The sequence below is a fragment of the Capra hircus genome, chromosome 27 (assembly GCF_001704415.2).
Source record: "Capra hircus breed San Clemente chromosome 27, ASM170441v1, whole genome shotgun sequence".
NCBI classification, from domain to species: Eukaryota; Metazoa; Chordata; class Mammalia; order Artiodactyla; family Bovidae; genus Capra; species Capra hircus.
The window spans coordinates 6,975,006-7,002,704 of NC_030834.1; the positions used below are offsets into that span (position 1 = coordinate 6,975,006).

Sequence of the window (27,699 nt, forward strand, 5' to 3'; positions counted from 1 at the left end):
AGAGACCCTCCCAGAGAGAGCTGTGGCGCTGGAGTTCCCTCAGCTCCAGAAAAAAACCCCTTTACACTTTCTTCTACAGATAACTGACTGGCCTTCGAAGTTTCAAAACCAACGCCCAATTCTCAGACAGATCGTGTTTCTACACTAACAGCGCAGCCAACTCCCCTTCAGAGCACCGATACCGCTGAAATAAGTGTGGCCGCCTGGTGCGGCCGTCTGGATGACAAAGCTCAAGCTGCTGACCTCCGGGCACCTGAAGTGGAGAAGGAGGGGGCCGGCATCGCCCTGGGGGCGGGAGCGCAGAGCAATGCCTGTGGCCCCAAAGGGCTGCAGAGCCCATCAGGGGAGCCCCTCGCTGCCCAGCGCCAGGGCCCCCAGGAACACACCCTGGGCGCTTCAGTCGTCCTCGTTTACAAAGCACTATCCAGGGATTCTCATCTTCCTAAGTTTCTAAGACTTCTTACGATGTTTTCCACTTGAAACAAAACAGCTGGAGATCCAGGGAGTTTCCTGTTAGCCACAGTCACTCTGACTGAGCGACTGAACTGACCCGAACAGCCGCACGTAAGCCAGCACTGCCTGGGACCAGACAAAGACCATAAAGCGGATTCCAGTTACCTCCTCCGCCAGCACGCAGCCTGCCGCGAGGCTGTCAGGGGCGCGACGGGCATTCTGTTCCGCAGACCCCCGTCACGGGCCAGGGCTCTCCAGCGCCCGCCTCCAGCCGCTGCCTCTGGGAGCGCGGGCTGCAGCCCCCCGACTCCGCGGAGACATGCTCCCGGGGGGACGCTGCTCCCTCAGGGCCGCGCTGGGAACGCGAAGAAGCCGCGGGAGTCACTTCCCCTCGCCCTGCCTCCCCTCTCCCTCCAAGACCGCTTCAAAAGTCCGGGGCCAGTGAGGTCACTCGTGACCTCACAGAGCTCCAGCTTAACTCTTCGGAAGCCAGACGGCCCGCGGACTGCGGGGAGACAGCTGCGCTGGCTTATTCCGAGTGGCCGCTGCTTCTGTGAGACAGTCTGTCCGACCTCGTTTGCAAAGAAAAAAAAAAGAAGAAGAAGAAGAAAAAAGTGCTCCTCTCAGCCTTGTTTTTCCTTCCTAAATAGCACTACGGGTTTCTGAGGTACTATTTTGCAAGACCGTCACTTCCTACAGCACTCGTTCTGGCTATCAAGGAATCACTGAAATACGCAGTAAACAGATCTGATTCACTTCTATTACGTAAACCTCCGCTGTGTTAATAAAACTCCTTACATTCATGCTCAATTTTATGCGATTTGCGTTTTTCCTATTTTCCAGTTTTATTGCTGTCTTTCTGCTCCTGTGAAATGAACACATTCTTTTGTCCTTGTGTTCAAACCCTGCTTCAGACTGCCAGCAGTGGACAGGTGACACTCACAGCCGTCAGATGCAGGCGACAACTGCCACCAAGGCATCTGAGAGACTGGGACCTAACGGACTCGGAGGGACTGGACGGAATGGACAGGCACCAGACCTAACTAGTGGATGACAGAGTCCCCATCCCAGCTCCTGAAGAAAAAGGACACTGGTTTTGCATTTCACTTCCCGTGTTTTTCACTTGGGCTCTTGATATTTTTGTTGGGATTTGGGAGTTATAAGGATGAGGAAGTAAAATAACTAAAAGCTTTTTTATAAATGCAAGTAGATAAAATTACATACTCTCAAAGAAAATGCAATATGCCCTTTCAAGAATTCTTTGGTTCACCCAGAAAATGATTACTGTCCGGCAACTTCATTCCTAAATATATACCTAAAGAAACGCTCCATGTGTGCACGAGAAGCCACAAATTAGAATGTTCACTGCCACACCATTTAAACAACAAAAATACAAGACGGCCAAAATGTTCACACTATGCAAGTGGGAAAATTAGTTACAGTGCATATTCATGCAATGAATGCTATTTAGCAAATAATTAATATACTAGGGCCTTATGAATCAGTAAGAAAGAATCTCAAATATTGAACAGATAAGTGAGTCACAAAAGGGAACAAGATGGCACTTATATAAAGTTCCAAACATGTGAATGAACACGGTATTGTTTATGGGTTCACACCTATGAGGGCACGATACACACCCACAGGATGTGGTCCTCAGTAGGAGAAGACAACGAGAGGGATGGGACCACAGAGAGAGGCAGGCTCTGCAGTGCTTTATTTCTCAAACTGGCTGGGGAGATCAGAGGCGCTTATTAACACTTCTGGGTGTGCCTTGGATGTGCAGAGGTTGTGAAAGTCAACTGCGTGACTGCCTTTCAAGTGTATTCAGTAGGCTCGGCCTAGAAAATTAACACACCAGGAGGAAAGGAGATTAATAACTCCCAAGTCCCCAGGCCCGAGCAGCTGTTCCTAACTGTGCCTCTATCTGGCAAGCTTCCCTGCCCACGACCACGCCCACGCATCCGCGGGTCCTCCAGAGCCCAGATTGGGAGCCCCGGCCTGTGAGCCCTGCTGTCCGGCTCATGCAGCATCCCATGTCAAGCTGTCTGCCTCCTCTTTGGGCGGCTTCTAGTACCTAGTACAGAAAAACTAATTAAGCTCTTCATCCGACAGAACTGGTCATCCAGGATGTGCTGGACTCTGATACAGAGGTTCTGAGCCTTAAATCCAAAGACCTGCCAGCTTCACTGACTAATAGGAGGGACAGGTCTATGCTGACTTAGGGTAATAGTATATAATGAACCATAAAATGGATGTTAAGTGAATGGACTGTGAATGAGGAACATTTATAATTTTGTTTCACGATAATAATCATTCAATACCTCTTAATTTCTCTGTACTAAAGACTTCATATTACTACTCTCGACTAGAAAATGTTACCTTCTTTGCATCGAGGCGGGGCTGCTAGCTAGGGTAATTATACGGACAATGAACTATCATTAAAGCTCCTCACCTTCAAGTAATCTAAGGCTCTCAGAATTATTATTACAGATAAACAGCATCCTACATTGATCTGACCGTGGCACACTCACAGCAGGTGACTCTGAGGAAGTTTTAAAGACAACAGTTCGAGCAGTGTTATTACTGATAATTATAGCCAACGTTGTGTGAGTAGCCATCAAGGGGTAGTAAATTATTACCCCTTTTCGTAAGTGAGTAAGCTGAGGTTTAGTAGTGATAATTTACAAAATGTGAGTCAAGGCAGCCTGACATAACCCACACTCTTCACCAGGAAACCACACTGATTCCCTGCAGGAGTACAGAGAGTTCGTAACACTCATTTTATGGCTCTCTGTATTTCTAGAGCAGGGGTGGGCACCTTGAAGTCACTGCATCAAAGGTGGCACAAGAAATCATTTCAAGGTTCACAGCCAGGACCGCTCACGTTTATGAACCTCTGTTAAGAGATTTCTCCCTGCCAGCAGCAGTGATCTACAGCAGGCCTGTCCCCCTGCGAACAGGGACTGACTCTCTGGGGTCTGCATTCTGCCGCTAACAATTTCCCATGCTTTTCAAACTGTAAAGTGCTTACAGGAATTGGTTAAAATACACACTTCGATTGAGCAGCTCAGAGGTGAGGTCTGCGTACTCATTTCCAACAAGCTCCAAGATGAGAGGCTGACAACTTAGGCTGAACATCAGAATCACACACAATCTTGTGTCGGTCTAAGCTAGCATTGCCGGGCGCCACCCTAAACCAACAGAATCGGAATCTGGGGAAGTAAAGCATGGGGAGTCGGCACCTTAAAAAGCTCCTCCCTGCCACAATTCCAGATTCGGAGGAAAGTACCCGCGGACGGAGGCTCAGGAACAGGCACATGAAGCGCCAGGTGAGGTGTGGGGATTACGAAGTTGAAGCGTTTCTCTCACGTTCAGGATTAGAGGGTGGAGATGGGGTTTACATCAATCCTCACTAGCACTCGTGAGAAAGATGGCCCTCACCTCACCTGGCCACTCAAGCACTGAACAGTGGGCCTCTGCTAGGAGCCTGTGCCAGTTTAGCAAAGACTCTGTACTGAAGTTTACAGACAGTTTCTAAGATCCAGGGGAGAAAAAGAAAAACAAGATTAAAGCATTGGAAACACACCCATGAGGGGATCTGAGAAATGGATACTTGTATGTAAAATGCTTTCCAAGAACTTTATTTGGAAAAGGTTTCTGTCTTCTTTCTTTCCCATTGGATCAATGGATAGAATCTCTCATTCGATGTTGCAGATGCTATGTTAAGTGAGGTCTGATGAGAGAAGCTGTTAGTTTCTTTAAAAGCGAAATAGTGCACTGATATAGGAACAGACTGCGGGATCACCCTGACCAGCTAAACTAGCTGCCGATCAGTCTTTATTTCGAGCTACGGCTGTCCGTGTAACAACATGTAACCCCAGTGTCCCTTGTCATTTGAAGTCTTTCAATACGGTCCTTGATGAAAGGTCATCCACTTAGCCAGCACTCCCCAGCACTCTTCACACCAAAACCCGGGACATTACTTTGTATGTCATACGGTTTAAACTACAGACTTAGAACACTTCTGGGAAGCCCCATTTCAAATCCAGGACCATTTCCTAAAGTCATCACCGATCTACACAAGAGACCCCAGCAAGCAGGGAGAGGCCTGTCGAGAGGACGACCACGCCAGCTCCCTGACAATCAGACCCTGCTAGGGACTGGAGGCGGGCATATGCTCTGCCCGGGGGGCCTCAGAAAGCCACATGGGCAGCACCGGGGCTCCTGTGAGCCCCTCTCCAGCCCAGCCTCCCTGCCCTCGCCCTCCTGAACTCAGGCGAGCCTCCCTCTAGATGGGACTCCAAGTCCCCACACACGAGGGTCCTCCCTCTCCTCAAACAATCTGTGTGAACAGACCCCACTGCCAGGAGCCCTCCTACAAACCCTGCTGCTCTCCCTGACTCCTGCCGTCTCCAGACTTTGTAAGTCATCCAGACGTGTTCAGTTCAGTTGCTCAGTCATGTCCAGCTCTTTGTGATCCCATGACTGCAGCACGCCAGGCCTCCCTGTCCATCACCAACTCCCGGAGTTTGCTCAAACTCATGTCCATCAAGTCGGTGATGCCATCTAACCATCTCACAATCACTTTGACGCAGCCCACACATCCTAGATTCAAAGATTCACCAAATCCTTGGGTCTTTTCCTTAATTTTCAGGCTTTTTCTTATTTATTTTCTTATATTCCTTCTTATATTCTACTCAGACTACTGCTCATGAAAGGTTTCAAATGAATATCCACAAACTATAACTTAGCACATTCTTACAAGAGAAATGTGAACTGAGCAACAAGGTTATTTCCATTTGACCAATAAGAAATGGGAGGTTCATTGAAGTGAAGCAGTCTGCCCAGGACCAGGCAGCCAGCAGAGAGGATGACTTGACCTCCTGTCTTCCGGTCCAAAATCCCCACAGTTATACCACCCCACCAATGTACACTGAATTTTAGGAGAGAAAGTGAAGCTTCAGGACACCCATTAACAGGTGTTACAGACAGCTCTTCTTCAGGTTATTACTGTTGACAGTATTACTAGTCTACATGTATACCCTACTATATGCCAGGCATTGTGAAACCACCTAATTATCTATTCTTGACTTTTTTTCACTTAATGTCATTTGCTTCTAAATAGGTGTTATTCATTCCATTTTATAGTTGGAAAGGTTCCCTGATGCTCTGTAACTTACTCAAGGTCACACCCCTAGTAAGTATCTGAAATAGGATCTGAACCCAAATATGACTGGCTCTGAAACCCTGGAGAGCCTCCACCCTCAGCACCGAGCAGGGACTCCTTTAGAATTAAAAACAAAAACAAAGAAAACCTCACCATCACAACTGCTTTAGGAGGCTCAAAGAGAAAATGAAAACTGACTTTCTACAGAAAAACTTCTAAAACTTGAGAGGAAAGTCTGAAGACATCACTAGAGCAGGAGTAAGGAACCAGCAGGCAGGGACGCCCCACCTGATCCCCCAAGACAAGTTCACGAGATCAAGAGCTTAACTAGCGTCACGCGACTTTAATATTTGACATTATATTAAAATACCTTCAGGGAAGTCCCTGGCAGGCCAGTGCAGGACTCAGCACTTTCACCGCCAGGTTCGGGTAGGCGCTCAGTCGTGTCCGACTCTCTGCAACCCCATGGGTTGTAGCCCGCCAGGCTCCTCTGTCCATAGGATTCTCCAGGCTAGAATACTGGAGTGGGTTGCCATTTCCTTCTTCAGGGGGTCTTCCCGATCCAGGAATCAAACCTGGGTCTCCTGCATTGCAGGCAGTTTCTTTACCACCTGAGCCACCAGGAAAGCCCTCCACTGCCGGGACCCAGGCTCAGTCCCTGGGTAAGACACCACAAGCAGCATGGCACAGCCAAAAATAATATTAATTAATTAGTTAAATACCTGCAGGTTTTAAGTTTGAATGTCAAAAAATATTTGAAATTTACTTCAACAAATTTCTCTAAACATTGTTTCATGTGACCTTTTCCTAGACAGAAAGACACTAAAGAAAAAGAAAAACTGAGGAAGAAAAAAGCACTTCCAACGTCAGCATCTCATTTGAGAAAGGGGAGAAAGAGGCAGGCAGAAAAACCACAGGTCCAGCTGGAGGGGACCAACCGACTGAGCACTCCCCAGGCATAACAGCTGCACACAGATGTCATCCACCCCTCTGCTGGGCTCCTGGGACCCTGAGCGCCATCTGATAGAACAACTGGGATGCCAGACATCAAACGTACCTGTTACACCGAAAAAGTAATTTTATAAGGCAGCTCTGTTGTGTATTTCAGAGAACCGAAAGAGAAGCTCCTGCCATATGGCTGTATTTGCTGTCCCTCTTTTCCTCTCTGTCTGAACCCAAGCTCAACAGAAATAAACAACACTCAGCCCTGTTCATGCTCACAGCAGCCACACGTGTGCCCCGCAGGCCTTGGATCAGGACTCACCGACGGGAGCCGCAGTCCTCAGGGGATGGGCTGGTGAAGAAGCACCCAGACACAAAGGAACCCATCGGACACGTGTAACTGAAAGTCTCTAATTGTCCCTTCTAATTTGGGAGCCATGTGACTGGACTCCACACAGCACCGCTGACCCCGTCAGCCCGGGTGCTCCGCAGCTGGACCACAAAGGGAGGGGATGCTACGCTTTGCTCCTTCACCGAAATATCGTGCTCCATTCACGGGGTGAGCTCTTTCCTGACGGGCATGCGGCTGTCCGCTCAACATCAGTGTTCAAGCACCTGAGAGGATCTAACTACTCCTGCCAGAGCGATTCCAGGATCTTAAGCGGCCTTTTCAGATCCATCTGATAACACAAAGGTGCATAAGCACACACACTCTTTATGTCCTTCCCAACTTGATTCTAGAGGATTACAGCTTTCAAGTACTTTCTTCGTTGATGTGAGTGGAGCTCAGTCCCCCTCTGGCCACAAAGCCCGGCTATACCCAGGCCTAGGCGGCGATCCAGAGAGGGCACGGAGCTGGGCTGGAGTGCCGCGCGTCCCGGCCACCCTCCCCAACCACGCTGCCTCCTACAGGAAGCAAAACAACAGAGAACAGCGTCATCCGATGTTCAGAAGGAGAAATCACTGTCAGAAACCACCGCTGAAATCATCTTGGCTGACAGAGAAAAAGCATACGCCGATACGGAAAAGTATTTAAAAATACATCTAGGCAAGGTCAAGCAAAAATACTGCTGTTTTGAGACCGAAAATAAATAGTCTCTGGAGCCCGACTGCCTGGGTGGAAATCCTGGGCGTGGTACTGACCACTCCTGTGACTGAGCAAGTTACTCAACTGCTCTGAGCCCTAGTCTCCTTATGTGGAAAACCAGAACACTAATGCTCCTTTCTCTTAGCTTATTATGAGAACTAAGAACCTTTTCTTTACTAAAGAAATAAAACCTATGGCATACATGTGGTGCACAGCACCCAAGACGGTGTTTGGAGACCAGCTAAAGTCAGCTTGCAATATTCTCTAACACTTTATGCCTCCACATCAATACCTCAACAGGAACGGGCTTAATTCTTTTGGTTCAGGTCCAGCTGGAATCAAAGCAGTGTTATCAGTGTAGCTTAGTCTTATCGGGCCCTCTCCTTCCTGCCTTCTTCAGAGTTCACTTTATCCAACAGAGTCAGATCCCTCAGTCCACTCCCAAGGAAACAGGAGAGGCCAGTGAGCAGAGATGGAAAGTTAGGCTCACACACTTGGTTTCTGTACCATTTTTGCTGTGTTGTTTTATCACAACATTTCTGAATAAGTTTTGAACGTTTTTCTCCTTGAAGCCCTGACGCCTCTGACTAAGGAAGGCCAACTGGGGTGATAGCCGTGTTGTCAGCATCCTAGGCCGGATTTCCTTAACAAGCTCAATGCCTTTGTCTACGCCTTACCTCTGCGGAGGGATGGTTAATGCAGAAGAAATTTTTAGAAGTCTGATCATTGATTACCTTAAAAATTTATGGAGACACATTTATTAGCGATCTGCAAAAATTTTTTTCTGAAATTGAACACACACGCCACCAACCACCACCACCACCACCACATCTATAATTACCAGCTCAGACTTCTGGCTCCATAAACATATGGCATGAGAGAAATCAGGGAAATTAGAAAGAATACACATATGAAACCAGGCAGCCTAGAACAGTGAATGCGCCTGGACTGGGAGTCAGGTGAATTGAATTCTGGTACAAGATCCGTCACCAGCTAATGCTACCCCACCCGACTCAGACTCAGATTCTTCACCGCAAAACAGGGCTAGCTAAGGCCCCCTTCACGCTGGAAAATGTTATGACTCTCTGACCTCTGGTGCTACAATTTCTCCAAAGCACCAAGAAGGCAGAGAAGGTAAAGAAACATAGGCAAGTTATTCCAGATTCCCTAAATTTTCTTAGAATCACTGAGTCCATCATGCTTTTTAACCCTGAATCACACACACACAAAATAAAAACAACCCAAAAAGCCTCCTGCCAAGCTCGTCTATCCACATTGCTGGTTGTGCTCAAGGAAGTCAAGACGGTGCCAGAGCTCGTCTCTAACATGCTTCTCATTCAGTACTGGAATTGGATCTCATCGCTGGGCAAGATTTCACAGTCTGACAATGCAGGTGATGCGGCTGAAACTTCATCTCAAGTTGGCCTAAAGAACAGTATTGCCTCAATCTGGGGCACTAAAATAATAGAACCCACCCCAGTACTCTCTCTTAACCCCCCAGCTCTGCTGTACTAAGGACTGGCGCTCATGCTGGCGCCAACGATGGCTGCTTCTTATTCCAGGTCTCTGCAAACCACTGCCTTGCTGAGTTTGTGCTGTGCCCTGTTCAGTCGCTCAGTCATGTCTGACTCTTTGCGACCCCATGGACTGTAGCTCTCCAGGCTCTTCTGTCCATCAGAATTCTCCAAGCAAGAATTGGGCTGCCACGCCCTCCTCCAGGGGATCTTCCCAAACCAGGGATTGCAACCAGGTCTCCCGCATTGCAGGTGAATTCTTCACCATCTGAGCCACCAAGGAAGCCCAAGAATACTGGAATGGGTAGCCTAACCCTTCTTCAGGGGATTGTCCCAACCCAGGAATCAAACCAGGGTCTCCTGCATGGCAGGTGGATTCTCTACCAGCTGAACTACTAGGGAAACCCTTGCTGAGTTTCAGTTCAGTTCAGTCGCTCAGTCATGTCCAACTCTTTGCGACCTCACGGACTACAGCATGCCAAGCCTCCCTGTCCATCACCAACTCCTGGAGTTTACTCAAACTCATGTCCATTGAGTTGGTGATGCCGTCCAACCATCTCATCCTCTGTCGTCCCCTTCTCCTCCCGCCTTCAATCTTTCCCAGCAACAGGGTCTTTTCCAGTGAGTCAGTTCTCTGCATCAGGTGGCCAAAGTATTTTCAACATCAATCCTTCCAGTGAGTACTCAGGACTGATTTCCTTTAGGATGGACTGTTTGGATCTCCTTGCAGAGTTTACCCTCCCTGTGGCTTCTGCAGCAAAGCCTCTCAGCCCAAAATACCTCAGCTCCAACCTATTTCAGACCTGTAATATCAATAAGTTCAACTCACTCCAGAAAGCTGGATTAGAATTTCAGTGAAATTATCTGCATTTTATCACAACTTATAGTTACCAGAGACAATGCTGAAAGTAAAGGACTGAAGTGGCACCATCCACCCAAGGACACACCCCTCTCAGGGAGGTCCCCCCAGAGACACTCCTCTCTCAGGCCCCTTCGGGAAACATCCCCCTCAGAGATGCACCCTTCCCTCATGGACACCCCCTCTTATAGATCCAGGAAGTCTAAACGCGGCTTCATCAGCCAGTTCTAATTCACGCATTTGCTCCGGCTCCTACTCTGTAGCAGGTACTATGGCTAGTGTTTTAATCCATATTAACTCTTTAAATCCCATGGCCACACAGCATACTAAATATCATTGACCCCGCTATGCAAATAAACAAAAGGGGTTTCAGAGAGAATAAGTGGCTTATCCAAGAAATTCAGACCACGGTCTTCTGCCTCTGAGACTGTGTGATCCAAGAAGACAGCGAACACGCGTGGCCTTTCACACGGTGAAGCACAGCTGCGGTGCTACGCGCGCCAGTCTTCAATGTGCCGTCCAGTGGGCGATAAACCTATAAGCTGCTAATAGGAAATGCTTAACACAGGACAGACTGATCATCAAAACAGGCTCAGGAGAAAGCTGCAATATGAATGCTGCTGCTAAGTCGCGTCAGCCGTGTCCGACCCTGTGCGACCCCAGAGACGGCAGCCCACCAGGCTCCTCGGGATCCTCCAGGCAAGAACACTGGAATGGGTTGCCATTTCCTTCTCCAATGCATGAAAGTGAAAAGTGAAAGTGAAGTCGCTCAGTCATGTCCAACTCCCAGAGACCCCATTGACTGCAGCCTACCAGGCTCCTCTGTCCATGGGATTTGCCAGGCAAGAGTACTGGAGTGGGGTGCCATTTCAATATGAATACTGCCTCCTAAAAAAAGCACTGACATTTTTTCATACAATTTTCAAATAGTTTATCCCCATTTACCCTCCCCTTCACCGCCCCAATCAGGAAAAAGATAGTAAAACTAAATTCATAAAATCGTTAGGAGGTTTAGCATTCTCGGCCCACTTACAGAGATGCTAAAGGACAGGTCAATGACCCCAGAGTGATGAAGAAGAAGAGATGAAATGCAGGATAATCCATAAAAAGACAGGGAATCACTAAAGGATAGCACAACACGTAAATCCTACGTAACTTCCCATTTTGTGTTCCAAGCAGACTTAAAACATAAAGAAAAGAGAGAAAATAAACATGGCGTTGACCAAGGGATCAAGCCTGTCAAGCCTCCTTATCATTGGATCCTCTGGCACTGTCTCAGGAGGATGTCCCAGAAGAATGGGACCTCACAGAGCCAAGGGCCAAAAGAGATTGTAGTCACCGTCTAAACCAACACCCTCAACCGACAATCAGGGAACCTCTGGCCTAGTCAAAAACCCACCCCAAGCAATCAAGCAATGCCAGAGGCAGAAGGCAAGCAGAGCTCTTGCGACGCCCCTTCCAGCACCGGGCCGGGCTGTGGCCACCAAAGCCGCCTCCTAGGCACTAACACCCACTCACCACCCACAGAATCTGCTCAAGACCCAGTTTACCTGTGGGAATACAAGACATACCACCAAACAGAATGTCCAGAGGTTGCCAATTTGGCAAACCACTACCCTGTACTCTACCTGCACTGAAAACTCAAATTGCTTTTCACTCACATCATTCACTTATATCCACAGAAACCAGCCCAGTGCTTTCCAAAGAGGTTCCACACTCAGATTTCCCAAAGGGGGAAAAAAAATGCTACAAAAACCGCTAGCATGAAATTAAGAAATCGGGACCAGTACCTTCCCCAGAAAGTGATCTCTGGGGTGCCCTTCGAGTAGATGGAGTTACTGGAGCCACTCAGCCCGTTGGCGATCCCACTGGAACAGCCCATCACTATCCCGCCGTCTGCCGAGATGCTCAGGACATCCTGCTGTCCTCCCGCCGACGTCCTCTCGAGGAACTGCCCGCCTTCCTTAATGCGTTGCTGTATCATTGGAGTGAGGGGCATTTCAAAGCTGAAGTAGCTGTCGGGCTCTGAATACAAAGTCTCCAAGGACTCAGCACTGTAGTATAAAGAGGTGTTGTCTAAAATGGTCTCGAACTGGGAGCTGTACACATCAGTGGAGTCTTCTGCGTATCCGGACCCAAGGATGTCATCATCTCCACCCCGAAAATGCTCCACTTGCTCAAGAATCCTGGAAAGCACATCGAAGTGAATAATTTCAATATTAGGTTAATTTTTTCATTTTACTTTCTCCTCTCCAACCATATGAAAAAGGCAGCATTCTGTAGAGCTAGCACCTGTATTCAGTTGGTTTATGTCAATATATTTAACGTATAGGTGGAGTACATCATGTGAAAGGCCGGATGAATCACAAGCTGGAATCAAGATTGCTGGGAGAAATAACAATAACCTCAGATATGCAGATGACACCACCCTTATGGCAGAAAGTGAGGAACTCAAGAACCTTTTGATGAAAGTGAAAGAGGAGAGTGAAAAAGCTGGCTTAAAGCTCAACATTCAAAAAACAAAGATCATGGCATCCGGTCCCATCACTTCATGACAAATAAATGGGGAAACAATGGAAACAGTCACAGACTTTATTTTGGGGGCTCCAAAATCAATGCGGATGGTGACTGCAGCCATGAAATTAAAAGACACTTACTCCTTGGAAGAATAGCTACGACCAACCTAAACAATGTATTGAAAATCAGAGACATCACTTTGCCGACAAACGTCTGTATGGTCAAAGCTATGGTTTTTCCAGTAGTCATGTACAGATGTGAGAGCTGGACTATAAAAAAAGCTGAACACCAAAGAATTGATGCTTTTGAACTGTGGTGTTGGAGAAGACTCTTGAGAGTCTCTTGGACTGCAAGGAGATCAAACCAGTCAATCCTAAAGGAAATTAGTCCTGAATATTCATTGGAAGGACTGATGCTGAAGCTCCAATACGCTGGCCATCTGATGCGAAGAGCTTGTTAGATAAGACTTGTTAGACTTGTTAGATAAGACTCTAATGCTAGGAAAGATTGAAGGTGGGAGGAGAAGGAGGCAACAGAGGATGAGATGGTTGGATGGCACCACTGACTCAATGGACATGAGTTTGAGCAAGCTCCAGGAGATGGTGAAGGACAGAGAAGCCTGGCGTGCTGCAACCCATGAGCTCTCAAACAGTCAGACACAACTTAGTGAGTGAACAACAACAACAACAAAATGCCAATACATTTGGGAAGGAAGATATCACAGAAACATGTTCAGGTTGGAAAAACTCTTAGCACACATATGCTGGGCTATCCTCTATACAATTTAATATACTTTCAAGCTAGCTCCTAGTATGTGAATACACCAAGTCCAACAAACATTTGAATAAAATATTAAATTCTCATTTAGCTAACTGAACTCCACAAATTCAAATTAACAGCTACTATCAGTCCTAATTTTAACAGAAGATGATAAATATATTGCGTAAACTTGGCAGACTAAAAATACAATTATGCTCAGTCACTCAGTCGGGTCCGACTCTTTGCAACCCCATGGACTGCAGCCCGCCAGGCTCCTCTGTCCATGGGATTCTCCAGGCAAGAATACTAGAGTGGGTTGCCATGCCCTTCTCCAGAGGATCTTCCCAACCCAGGGATTGAACCCAGGTCTCCTGCATTGCAGGCAGTTTCTTTACCGTCTGAGCCACTAGGGAGGCCCAAAATATACACTAAGCTTTCATATTTCATAAGTTTTGTACATAAGCTTTCATATGTTAATATTTTCTGATTAAATAAGACCAATAGCCCTCAAGAACTCATGGGCTGCCCCCTGGTGACAATAAGACAACATTGCAGAGAGAGTTAGGTTGAGAAACAGCCAGTGAATGACCTTGAAGGAAAAAAAAAAAAGCCCACAAACATGTTTACTACTAAGCTAATAAACTAAACAGTGAAAACTTAGGAAGAACATACAAGTTAATATCCTTGGGACATTAATTAATATGTGGCCTGTTTTGCAAATATTAAAAATGAACATTAAGACAACAAAACAAAATTTTAAGTCTCAGTATGAGAAAGAAGATAAGAAATAGAAAAAAGAGCTGAATCTGGATGTGCCAAGGACTAGCCAAGCCTCAGATATCTGTAAGCAGAAATAAAATAGAGAACAGGAATAAAGCTACCTGGTAAGTAACCCACCTTCCCAGGTGTCACCAGGATTCACATTCGACGCTACAGTTGCCTCTGCTGTTTCTAAGTTACTGGAAAAGTGAGTTAGTTGCTCAGGTGTGTCCCACTCTTTGTGACCCTGTGGACTGTAGCCTGCCAGGCTCTTCTGTCCATAGAATTTTTCAGGCAAGAACACTCGAGTGGGTAGCCATTCCCTTCTCCAGGGGATCTTCCAGACCCACAGATCGAACCTGGGTCTCCTGCCTTACAGGCAGATTCTTTACCGTCTGAGCCTCCAGGGGAGCCAAATTACCGGTCCACCTCAAACCAAATAGCATTCTGGGTCCCAAGTCCTCGGCGGGAAGCTCAGGGATGAAGCCCTCACCCCACCCCTGCTCACTCACCCCCTACTCGCCCCCAGCTTCGAGAGTCCACCCGCAGGTGGAGTGCTGCACCTTATAAGGAGCCTGGAGGCCTCCGCATCGCAGGTTCCAGGAAGCACACTCCCTTAGCGACAGCAGCCCCCCTTTGCCAGCCTGTGTGGCTCCCTCTGCTTAGAGTATTCTCCCCATTCTCTGCCCCGCAAACTCCTACTGAATCCTGAAGGCTCAGCCTAATTACCACTTACGCAGAGAGGCCTTCCCCAAGCCATCAATTGAATCAGCCTCTCTCCTGCAATGTGTCCCTTCTTTTCCCTTATAGAATCCACCACAATTGGAGGCCCTATCATTATTAACGTGTCGACCTTTAGCAGTAAACTTCATGAGGTCAGGGGCCAGAGGTCATGTCTATTTTCCATGTTTGTTTGTTTGTTTTCCTGGCCACGACACAGAGCTCGTGGGATCTGAGTTTCCAGCCAGAGAAGGAACCCACGCCCCTGCAGAGGAGACACAGAGGCCTAATCACGGGGCCACCAGGGGATCCCCAGGGCCACGTCCATTCTGAACATTCCTTTCACACCCAGCATCTCTAGCCATTATCAAGGACACAGCAGACAACGGAAAACCATTTGTGGAAAGACAGGAAGGACAGGAGGAGTGAATGAATGAACCGCAGACGCACAGACCCCAGTGGGAGGGTAACTGCGGAGCCCTGTGCCACATAGCAGGGGGCCTTCCGAGCGGAGTCTGGGGGCGTTCTGTGCAGTGAGGTGGGGAGGGCAGGGGGAGGAGTTCCGACAGTGCATCTGCTAGTCAACTGCAGAGCAAAGGGCACCTCCTTACAGCGAACAAGCAAGACCTTCAGGCTTGACGCACATTCTCCCACGTGAACTACCAAAGCTCACGTGATGGGGGACGAGAAAGCACACGTTTGAAATGACTTTGCGGAAAGGAGGGCTCTACGGCCAGACCACGACCAAAGAAGTAAAGGCGGACAGGCACGGCTTCCATCTCTCCAGGCTCTCAGCTGGTATGGACGCCAGAAATGCAGAGAAAACCTGGGAAATCCCATATGATGCCAGGTTTAGTCATCAGGGCCATAATCCAAACAAGCTGCTTGCGAGAAGGGAGTCCCACGTCAGTGCCACGGAACAGCTAAACTCTGACCTCCTCACGGCCTCTCTCAACCTAGAAAACTGAGGCAGCCCACACCAAAGCCTCTGTGTTCCTACACGCACAGGGGCTGTTTGTAGACAACGGGGCTATACCCAGAAGAAGGGCCTGAGCTTGGCAGTAACAACTACAGGATGTGTCAAGAGAGTCCAGACCTTTCCACAGTTATCTTTCCTTATGAAAGATAACTGTGGGGTGTTTTGTTATAGTGATGCTGGAGAACTTGAAACCTGTCAAATACAAGAAAATATATATATCAGAAATGGGTCTGCCCAGCTTGAGGTTCATGGTCTCCCCATATGGAAAACTTTATAGCAACCACTTTACACATCTTGAGACCTTAGAAGCACCGCAGTACATGGTCACTTCCCTTCCATTCTGCGGAGGATGCTGTGAACCTCACGGTGGAGAACACACAGCAGACTTCACAGACAGCAGGGCCCAGGGAACTCACCTTTCCCCAGCCCTCTCCGGTTCAGCTCTCCTCTCCAGGTGCTCCTTGTCCTCCCTTAAGAAGACCTCGTCCTCTACCGTCTCAAGCAGAGGCTCGGCGGGACACGGCCTCTCGGGAGGAGCTGCAGAGTCACGAAGAGCGGCAGACAAGACGAGGTGGCTGGGCACTTTGGAAAACTCTTTGCTCTCGGGAGGGGCTGTCCTTCCCGGCGGCATCTGAACACCCTCAGGGTGCCTGTTCTCTCCCTCCTCCCCTCCAGTCCACGGTGTTTCCACCCCTTGAAATGCCACATGCTTGCCCTGGCCTGGGCGTCCTCGAGCATACTGCCCGGGGTGCTCTCTCTGGTCAGACCTCCTCTCTCTCAACAAACTGGCACCGCCTGCTGAGCTGGGGGTCGCAGGGCTGCCCACCGAGGATGCTGGACCAGCTGGCTCTTGCACGTGGACAGCCCCCTTTCTTCCATTACTAGCTCTTAAGGATGGCTCTGCTTGAGTCTCTCCAGTTAATAGTGCAGTCAAATCCTCCTGGATGCTCAAATAAAAATGTTCCTCAGTCGGAACTTTGGCTGAAAGAGGTATATCGGGCGACTTTTCGCAGCCAGCAGGGAACAGCGCGTGGGCCTTCCGTGCTTTATGACTGGCGGTGTCTGGCTCCTGCCCGCCCTGCTGAGCTGAAAAAGTAGAAACCGCAGCTCCATCCAGTACCTTTGTAGCCTGCGACGTTCCTGAAGCTATTCTGGCCTCTGTGGCTTTCAGAGCTGAGATCAGAGAGTCAATGGGCTGTAAACTCGGTTCCTTGAAGTGACTTTGAGATGGGAGCCCTCTGATGTCTTTTGGTCCTCCGGTGACAGTGACAGGCCCAGAGTGACGGCTGGCAAGGGGCTGCGCCCCCTGCGGGCCCCCTGGGCAGCGCAGCAGAGACTCAGCATCAAACTCCAGAGAGGCTCTCAAGCCTTCTCCACTTCCTTCCATGGTCCCATACTCCGGAAACTCATTCGTGACGTTCGGGGGGAGTAAAGTGCTTCCTCCATGATCACCTACAAAGAGAACAGAAGAGACACGTGACTTGTTCTGAACGGCACATTCCCGTGTGTGTAAATCAATTCCCACACGTATCAGGCGCTCAGTCATCCTCAGGTGACCCTTTCACTGGCTCCTCCCCCACCCTCTGCAACACAAGCTGCTCGACACCCTGCCAGGGGGTCCCCTCCACTGGGCTTACACATGAGAACCCACAGAGGTTCTGGCATAGACAGAGGCAATCCAATCTAACCCAGCTTCTTTCCCACACATGCAACTCGGTTGCTGCATATGCAAAAACAGATTAAAATAAGGATATGCATCCCTTTCCAAATATCGCTCATGAAATAGCAACTAAAATATTTATACTGGGCACAACAACAAATTGCCTTATGACTGAACTAACAGGATCGCTGCCGTGCAATCTCTGAGACGGAGCCCCAAGGAAAAAAGACATGATCTATTTAAAGTCAGTAAATACTTTTTTCAGCTGGAAACTTCCCCTGCGCTGTTGGATTTCTGTGGGGGAAAAAGATGCTCTCAGAACATCTCTGGGGAATGCGAGTGAAGTCAAAATGGAATACAAAACTTAATGTATAAGCAAAGAGTTCCAGGATCCCAGTTGCATGAAATTTAAGCAGCATCTTATGTAGAACCCCAATATACGAAGCAGTAAAAACAGCAGTATATATGTACTATATAGCATCCAATTAACAACCTTTTCTTATTACAATGGCAGTCATTGAGAAAGATGAAGACATTCTGACAAACACAATTTTAAATTGAGGATTTCTGGATAACAGTTACAGTCCTATCACCCCAGGATCCAATTTCCTTCTGAACTTGGTTTTGGTTACCTTGAATTGAGAATATTCTCATGTGCACTGGAAATGCAGTGTCCTCGCCTAGACGGCTTTATAACAGAGGACACCTGTTGCTTTTGTTACTGCTTTTCAAGCACTGCAAGCGACAACCTTTCTATTCAGTGAAACATCTGACAGCTGTCTAAATATATAGAATGAAATGACATGAAAGACTTGATTCCAAGGCATATATGCAAAATGACGTTAACTTGGAAACGTGAGTTAACATTTGGTATACACAGCACGGAAAAACTGATAAAGAGTAATACATCTTAGAGTGTGTTCTGTTTCATATCTTATTTTTTAATAATTTGAAATATATTTTTAAATTAAATTTGAATCAACCTTGATGAGATCCAAGTAGCACTTCTCTGTGATGGTAGCATTTATAACACCTTCACAAAACAGACCTCAAAGGACATGACTTGCTGAAATCTGAGGAGGGAGTAAGTTTCAAACTCTGATTTTGAAAAGGAACGGAGTTAAAAGCAATAAAGATTTCTCTTCCTGTGGTATATTGACACTCTAGATATTTCAATGAAGAATGTGATAGGACTTCTAATTTTTCCCCTTTTAAGATTCAGTTATCTTTAATATACCATAAAATTGTGCAAGCATCGCCACTATCTACCTCCAGAACATTTTCATCGCCTCCCAGCACCACCAGAAAACCTCTATCCATTAACTGCCTCTCTTCAGTTCAGTTCAGTTCAGTCACTCAGTCGTGTCTGACTCTTCGCAACCCCATGAATTGCAGCACACCAGTCCTCCCTGTCCATCACCAACTCCCGGAGTTCACTCAGACTCACGTCCATCGAGTCCGTGATGCCATCCAGCCACTTCATCCTCTGTCGAAACCTTCTCCTCCTGCCCCCAACCCTCCCAGCATCAGAGTCTTTTCCAATGAGTCAACTCTTCACATGAGGTGGCCAAAGTACTGGAGTTTCAGCTTCAGCATCATTCCTTCCAATGAACACCCAGGACTGATCTCCTTCAGAATGGACTGGTTGAATCTCCTTGCAGTCCAAGGGACTCTCAAGAGTCTTCTCCAACACCACAGTTCAGAAGCATCAATTCTTCGGCGCTCAGCCTTCTTCACAGTCCAGCTCTCACATCCGTACATGACCACTGGGAGAACCATCGCCCTGACTACCCGTCCTGCCTTCTGCCTCTATAGATCTGCACGTTCTACTTCATGCCAACAGAATCGCACAACATGCGACACTGCCTTTTTTTTTATAGCACAGTGGTTTCCAGGTTCATCCCTGAACCTTCTTTCCACTCATCTGCTGCTGGGCATTGGTGTTATTTTCACATTTTGGCTATTATGAACAACGAACACTTGTGCACACGTTTTTGTGTCTACATTTATTTTCAGTTCTCTTGGATACACACCTGTGAGTGGATTCTGTGTCACATGGTAACTCTGTGTTTAATGTTTGGAGAAATCGCCAGTTTTCCAAAGCAATTGCACCATTTTATATTTCTACCTGCAAAGTCTGAGAGTTCTAATACTGTCCATATTTTTCATCACAGCTGTCACAGTGGGTGTGAAATGCCAACTCACTGCAGTTTTGATTTGCATTTCCCTAGTGAGAAGGGAATGGCAACCCACTCCAGTATTCTTGCCTGGAGAACCCTATGGACAGAGGATCCTGGTGGTCTACAGTTCATGGGGTCGCACAGAGGCGGACACGACTAAAGCGGCTTAGCACATACATGCACAGTGGTTAACGGTGTTGAGAATCTTGTCAAATGCTTGTTGGCCATTTGTATCGGTTCTCCAGAGAAATACTCATTCAAATCCTTTGCCCATTTTATAACTGGGTAACTTCTCTTTTCATTTTTGAGTTGTAAGAAAGTGAAGAAGAACTAAAGAGCCTCCTGATGAAAGTGAAAGAGGAGAGTGAAAAAGTTGGCTTAAAACTCAACATTCAGAAAACGAAGATCGTGGCATCTGGTCCCATCACTTCATGGCAAATAGATGGGGAAACAGTGGAAACAGTGTCAGACTTTATTTTTCTGGGCTCCAAAATCACTGCAGATGGTGATTGCAGCCATGAAATTAAAAGATGCTTACTCCTTGGAAGGAAAGTTACGACCAACCTAGATAGCATATTCAAAAGCAGAGACATTACTTTGCCAACAAAGGTCCATGTAGTCAAGGCTATGGTTTCTCAGGTGGTCATGTATGGATGTGAGAGTTGGACTGTGAAGAAAGCTGAGTATCGAAGAATTGATGCTTTGGAACTGTGGTGTTGGAGAAGACTCTTGAGAGTCCCTTGGACTGCAAGGAGATCTAACCAGTCCATTCTAAAGGAGATCAGCCCTGGGTGTTCATTGGAAGGACTAATGTTGCTGCTGAAACTCCAATATTTTGGCCACCTGATGCAAAGAGCTGACTCACTGGAAAAGACCCTGATGCTGAGAAAGATTGAGGGCAGGAGGAGAAGGGGATAACAGAGGATGAGATGGTTGGATGGCACCATCGACTCGATGGACATGGGTTTGGGTGGACTCCAGGAGTTGCTGATGGACAGGGAGGCCTGGCATGCTGCAGTTCATGGGGTCACAAAGAGTTGGACATGACTGAGCAACTGAACTGAACTGAACTGAAGAGTCTTTTATATATTCTGAACAGAAGTTCCTTATCAGACATATACTTTGCAAATATTTTCTTCCATTCTGCGGGTTGTCTTTCCAGTTAATGGTGCTTTTTTGAAGCACAATTCTTTTTTAAATTTTGATAAAATCCAACTTATCTATATGTTTTTATTTTGTTGCTTAGGTGTCTGGTGTCATAAGTAACAATTTATTGTCTAATCCAAGGTCACAAAGATTTATTATTCTTTTTTGAAGAGTTTTACAGTGTTAGCTACTACACGCAGACCTTCGATCCATTCTGACTTAACTTTTTACAGGGTGTGGAGACATAACTTCCCTCTGTCGCATGCGGCTATCCACTCGTCCGAGCACTGCTGTTGAAAAACCTATTATTTCCCCCACTGAACTGCAATAATACCCTTGAAGAAAATCAACTGACCATAAACGTGAAGGTTTACGTCTGGACTCTGAATTCTACTCCACTGAGCCTGAAGCCAGTGTAACGCCATCTTGATTACCGTAGCTGCGCAGAAGTGAAATCAGTAAGTGTGTGTCCTCCTGCTCTGTTCTCCCTCTTCCCGGTTGCTGTGGCTACTCTGGGCCCCTGGCATTTCCCGTATGACTTTTAGGATCAGCTACCAGACAGCGGAAACTGTCACAGAGGCTGGGATGAATCTGTAGAGCACTGCATCCTAATATTACCATCAGGTCTTTTGATCCATGACTATAGGATGTCTCTCCATTTAATTTTCTTTCATTTCTTTTAACATCTTTTTGTTTCAAATGTACAAGTTTTACACTACTTTTGTTAAACTGACTCCCCTAAGTATTTTCTTTTTGATGCTATTATAAGCAGAATTTTTTCATTTCAGGTCTTTCACTGCTAGCATATACAAATACAGCTGGTTGCCGAACTTACAAGTTCTAATGGTCTCTTTGCGGATTCCTTAGGCTTTCCTATATACGAGATCATGTTATCTGTGAACAGAGGAAGTTTTACTTTTTTCCTTTCTTATCTGGATGCCTTTTATTTCTTTTTCTTCCCTAATAGCACTGGCCAGAACCTCCAGTACAATGCTGCACAGAAGTGGTAAGAGGTAGACGTCTGTGTGTTATTCTGGATCTTACGAGAAAGCTTTCAGTCTTCCCCCATGAAGTATGATGTTCGCTGTAGGGTTTTCACAAATGCCCTATAAATCAGGATAAGGAAGATCCCTTTCATCTCTAGTTTATCAAGTGTTTCTACCATGAAAAGGTACCACATTTTGTCAAATGTTTTTTTCTCTGTCAGTTGAGATGCCCATGTGGATTCTGTCTTTTATTCTGGTAAGAGTGTATTACGTCAACAGACTTCTATATACTGAACCAACCTTGCATTCTTGGAATAAATGCTACTTGCTCATGCTATAGAATCCTTTTTCACCTGTTGTTGCTGCTGCTGCTGCTAAGTCGCTTCAGTCATGTCCGACTCTGTGTGACCCCATAGATGGCAGCCCACCAGGCTCCCCCATCCCTGGGATTCTCCAGGCAAGAACACAGGAGTGGGTTGCCATTTCCTTCTCCAATGAATGAAAGTGAAAAGTGAAAGTGAACTCACTCAGTCGTGTCAGATGCTTAGCGACCCCATGGACTGCAGCCCACCAGGCTCCTCTGTCCATGGGACTCTCCAAGCAAGAGTACTGGAGTGGGGTGCCATCGCCTTCTCCGTTACATGTTGCTAGATTCAGCTTTCTAGTGACTTTGCACCTATATTCATAAACGACACTGGGCTGTAACTGTCAAGCACTATCTAGTTTGGGCAGTAACATCTGCATCACAAAATAATTTGGGAAGTACTGGCACTTGCTTACATCTTTTTACACGTTTTTAAAAACAGTTTTCATATTTTACACTTTTTAGGCTTTTAACAGTTGTTTCTTCCTTAATCACATGGGGGACTTAAAATTCTTCTGGTAGTTTAAAAGCTATAAATTTATTGCTAAAATACAAAGAAAGAAAAAATTATACAATCCAAAAGCACGGGCTTTTTTAACACAGTAAAATAGCTTTAAATTACTAGAAAAGTACTTAGCTCACAGGGGGAAATATTTCCTCTAGATGTGTTGTTTAAGTTAGAGTGTGTCTTTACAAGGGGCTTCACAGGCGGTTCAAAGGTAAAGGATCTGCATGCCCATGCCGGAGACCCAGGGTCGGTCCCTGGGTCAGGAAGGTCCCCTGGAGAAGCAATGGCAACCCAGTCCAGTATTCTTGCCTGGAGAATCCCATGGACAGGTCAGCCTGGCGCGCTACAGTCCATGGGGTCACAAAAGAGTCAGACACCACTTTGCGACCAAACAATAACAAACGCCTCTACAAACACTTGAAGATCATACAGTACACTTTTGGCAAAAGTCAAAGGAATCAAAGAATTAATTCAGTTACCTTGCATGATCAGCAAGAAAACAGGCCCATCAGAACGATGGACTTGCCAACACAACATAACAAAAACCAGAGCTTATTCATCGACCTCCGCTAAGCTTTACAGCGTCCTCTTCCCTCCATCTTTACTGGAAGTGAGCTGACCTAGCATGCGTCTTCAGTCTTTTCCCTGAAATTTAAAAGCATCTTCCGAAACAGTTATCCAAAGTCCAGCCTCATCTCTCACTTCATCTTACATACAATAATCTTCCTAAAGCAAAAACTTCACTTGCTTTCAGTAATTCTTCACCACCTACAGAATAAAGTCCAAAATTCAAACTCCTTCATCCAGGAGTTGAGATCCATAATCCAGCCCCGATCTATCTTTCCCATCTGCTCTTTCCTCTCACTCAACAACCTTGTCGATACACTTTTGTTTAACTGAGGGTTACGCAGCACATGAACGCTCTGGAAAGGTCCTCTCTAATATACACCAGAAATCAAGCTAACACTCTGAGCCTCTTTTTCCTTTGGCTTCGGTCCATCTCTTCTCTGCATATGACACACTTTTTCTTCTCACCTCTATATGATCAGAGTATTTTCATCTTTCAAGATCTAACTTAAATCTGCTCTCTTAACTAATTGTTCCCTTAATCATCAGCCCTTGCTGAACTCACCTGCTTACAAATGTCAAGGGAACTTTATATTATATCTGGTATACACACATAAAATTAATTATCAGGATATTCAAATTTTAAAGCTTCAAAAGGCTATAATCTTTAATCTATGATGAAGTGTTCCATGAAAGCTGTCCATGCTAAGCTACTGCTAAGTCACTTCAGTCGTGTCCGACTCTGTGCGACCCCAGAGATGGCAGCCCACCAGGCTCCCCCATCCCTGGGATCCTCCAGGCAAGAACACTGGAGTGGGTTGCCATTTCCTTCTCCAATGCGTGAAAGTGAAGTCACTCAGTCGTGTCTGACTGCTAGCGACCCCATGGACTACAGCCCACCAGGCTCCTCCATCCATGGGATTTTCCAGGCAAGAGTACTGGAGTGGGGTGCCATTGCCTTCTCCGAAAGCTGTCCATATTTAACCCAAATTTAGTAAGCTGAATCTAGCAAAATATCAAAAAGGATTATACACCATGATCAAGTGGCATTTATTCCTGAAGTCAAATGTGCATTTAACATTAAAACATACTATCATGAAATCCATTCAACAGAAGGAAGAAAAGTTAAGCTTCATCATTTAAGAACCCACTTAGTTCCTAACAGTTTAAATTGCCATCTATAAAACAACCACTAGTGTAAACATAGGCACACTGGCCCAAAGAAAAATGACTACAAATTCAAAAAAAAAAGCGGGGGGACAGCAAAGAAATTAAGTAATTTCTCCACTCCCATTCTAACACTTTTCATTAAGATGTAATGCCTGTGATGATGTCTCTTTTAATCTGTTTGTGGCTGCGCTGGGTCTTTGATGACGCATGTGGACTCTGTAGTTGTCGCAGGTGGGGTTTTCACTGCGGAGGTTTCTCTTGTTGTGGAGCACAGTCTCAGGGTGCTCAGACTCAGTAGTTGTGGCACATGGGCCGTCATCCCGGGGCATGAGGAATCTTCCCAGACTAGGGATCAAACCCATGTCCCCTACACTGGCAGGCGTATTCTTTAACCACCGAGCCCGTGATGTCTTGATAAGCAACTTGGCATCTGGTCAAGACAGAGAGTAAAGGCAGAGCGCAAAGCGTGCCCGGAGTGGCAGGCGGCTTTGCTACTCCAACCAGCCCTCCTGCCCTGCATTATAGAACTGGTCTAATGAGCTTTGTTCACTTTTCACCTAGATAAGGACTAGTACAGACCAGGGCGGGTAAATGTTCTGAGAGGCTAAGTGGCATGACCAAGGTAAACAAACTGATGTTCAATAAGGTATTTTAGAAGAATTAAAAGTCAGAACTAGATTCCTGGTGTTTTATCTCTCAGGAGTAAATTCCTAAGGAAAACTAAGAGGTATCTGAATTGTCAGACTGTCATTTCTAATAGCATAAAAAATAAAAAGCAAAAAGTCTTCTAGTTGCAGGTTCTGGGTAGAAATAGCCTTAAATGCCAGGTGGCTCTTGATCCTAGCATTTGTTACAGAACTCAGCGTAACATCAAATCTTTCCTTCCACCTAAAGTACCTCTATGTTAGCGTGCACAGTGGTCTAATTTTGCTATTTGCATTTCTTCTCACCAGTTGAACTGTCTTTAACAACAAATGAAGCTTCATAAAATATTAATCTTGACTGTCTTATTTAGAATTTCTGATGTCTTCCTTATGTTTAAAACATAGAAGCTATTCATGCTAGGGAGATTTAAAGAAAGGACAAATTCTTCTTTTACCCTAAGACTTTTTTTCTGTTCCCTTTTAAAACCAGGCCATGGATACTTGCCATTAAATGACCACCGTTTCCAAAATCCATTCAGCAAACATTCATTAATTACCTGCTAGGTACTGAACACAGGGTATTGAGAACTAAACGCTGCTAGCGCGTGACTAGTCTCTTTCCCATGTTTAAAAGCTCACGCTGGCCGTGCGTGAACGATGAGCAGGGTAAAGTACGGGCACAAACAGAACCAACCACGGGGGACAGCACGGGCAAGATGGAGCACCCTGCAGGCAGGACAAAAGCAAACGGACAGGGCAAAGGTGCGAAGGCTACCACCTTCCCAGCCTCCGTCTTCCCTCTCTGAAGTCCACCTGCTGCCCTGAGGCCGTGCCCAGCCTGTGCCGCTGCTGTGGGCTCTAGGCCTCACTTGTGGAAGCTCCTGCCTTCTGTCAGTCTGCATCTGCTACTAATGTAAGAATCTAGCTGAAAAGCAAAATAGCTGCTTCTCCTCTAGAAAGTCTCGCTGAATTAGGCCTGCCCAAATTTGGTCTCATATCCGTGACAATGGGATTTGCTAAGTACTAAAAAGAAAAAAAAAGAAGATTTTAGCACTTACCTAAATATAAACCACACACTAGTAGAATTTGAATTAATAAGAGTTTTTATAGCTTTTCTGCATTTATTTTCCCCCTTAAAGAAATTAAAATGTAGTGTAAAGTGCGTAGGAGGGAAGGGAAGGGAGAGAGAAGAGCTTGTCACACTCATGTGAAACACATGTACTTTGGGAAGGGGTATCTATTTATATTCCCTTTTCTGTGGAGTCGTATCTGCTACTTTGTGTATTTGGTCAGACTCCTAACAAATTATTTTCTGTTATTTCCTGATGCTTTTCCTGTGATGCACAAAATCCACCTTTTTTTTTAAGTTTTTTCCATTTTGATTTAATATAGAGAAAAATGGGATACTTTTGAAAGTTAAGAAGAACAATTTCAGGAGTGTTTTGGGTTGTATATTAGCCATCCATTTCTGGAACACAGATACAGAACTGTAATAAAATGCAATGTGATTTAAAAGAAGTTCTTCTATATCAAACTAAAAAGCTTCTGTACAAAGGAAACCATCAAGAAAATGAAAAGGCAATCTACTGAATGGGAATAAATATTTGCAAATCATGTATCTGATAAGGTGTCCATATCCAAAATATATAAACAGGGCTTCCCTGGTGGTGCAGTGGATAAGAACCTGCCTGCCAATACGGGAGACACAGGTTCGATTCCTGGTCCGGGAAGATTCCACAGGTTTCAGAGCAACTAACTCGTGTGCCACAACTGCTGAGCCTGAGCTCTAGCCTCTGCGCACCGCAACTACTGAGCCGCGTGGTACAGCTACGGAAGCCCTCGTGCCTCGAGCCAGGGCTCGGCAATAGAAGCGACTACGATGAGAAGCTGCCCATCACAGCGAAGAGACGCCCCCGCGCTCCACAACCAGCAGAAGTCCACACAAAGCAATGAAGACTCACCACAGAAATAGATACAAAATGTAAATATATGTATAAAGAACTCTATTTAAATTTACATTTATTTATATTTCCTGTGTATACTCCCTTACATATTAGCAAAAAAAAAAAAAATCTGATCTAAAAATGAGGAGGAAAAAAATTAAATAAATAAAAATGAGCAGATCTGAATGGGTATTTTTCCAAAGAAGACATACAATGACCAACAGCTATAAGCAAAGTTGCTCAACATGACTAATCCTCAGAGAAATCCAAATTAAAACCACAATAATCATGATTTGAATCAATTCTAGAGAACCTTATGGTCCCAGTGGTCCCATGTTTTCCTGTCACAAATGATTCTTGTTTGCTCTGGCTTAATCCAAATCTCTGCTTTTTATTATACCAGATATATTTTTGGGGGCTCCAAAAACACTGCAGATGGTGATTGCAGCCATAAAATTAAAAGACGCTTACTCCTTGGAAGGAAAGTTATGACCAACCTAGATAACATATTCAAAAGCAGACATACTACTTTGTCAACAAAGGTCCGTCTAGTCAAGGCTATGGTTTTTCCAGTGGTCATGTATGGATGTGAGAGTTGGACTGTGAAGAAAGCTGAGCACCGAAGAATTGATGCTTTTGAACTGTGGTGTTGGAGAAGACTCTTGAGAGTCCCTTGGACTGCAAGGAAATCCAACCAATCCATTCTAAAGGAGACCAGTCCTGGGTGTTCATTGGAAGGACTGATGCTAAAGCTGAAACTCCAGTACTTTGG

General features: G+C 46.0%; 1 protein-coding gene across 6 annotated transcripts in view; it reads right to left on the minus strand.

The window, feature by feature from the left end:
• Positions 1 to 27,699, minus strand: part of PSD3 (pleckstrin and Sec7 domain containing 3) — a 489,705-nt gene that overhangs the window by 295,834 nt on the left and 166,172 nt on the right. For 5 of the 6 annotated variants that reach the window (XM_018041858.1, XM_018041861.1, XM_018041859.1 and 2 more), the window contains 2 exons: positions 16,176 to 17,211; positions 11,816 to 12,211 (listed from right to left, as the gene is read on the minus strand). In XM_018041858.1, coding sequence (XP_017897347.1) covers positions 11,816 to 12,211; positions 16,176 to 17,211 — 1,432 coding nt within the window. Of the gene's footprint in view, positions 1 to 618; positions 1,122 to 11,815; positions 12,212 to 16,175; positions 17,212 to 27,699 lie in introns of those variants that run through there. The other variant, XM_018041864.1, reaches the window with a different exon arrangement.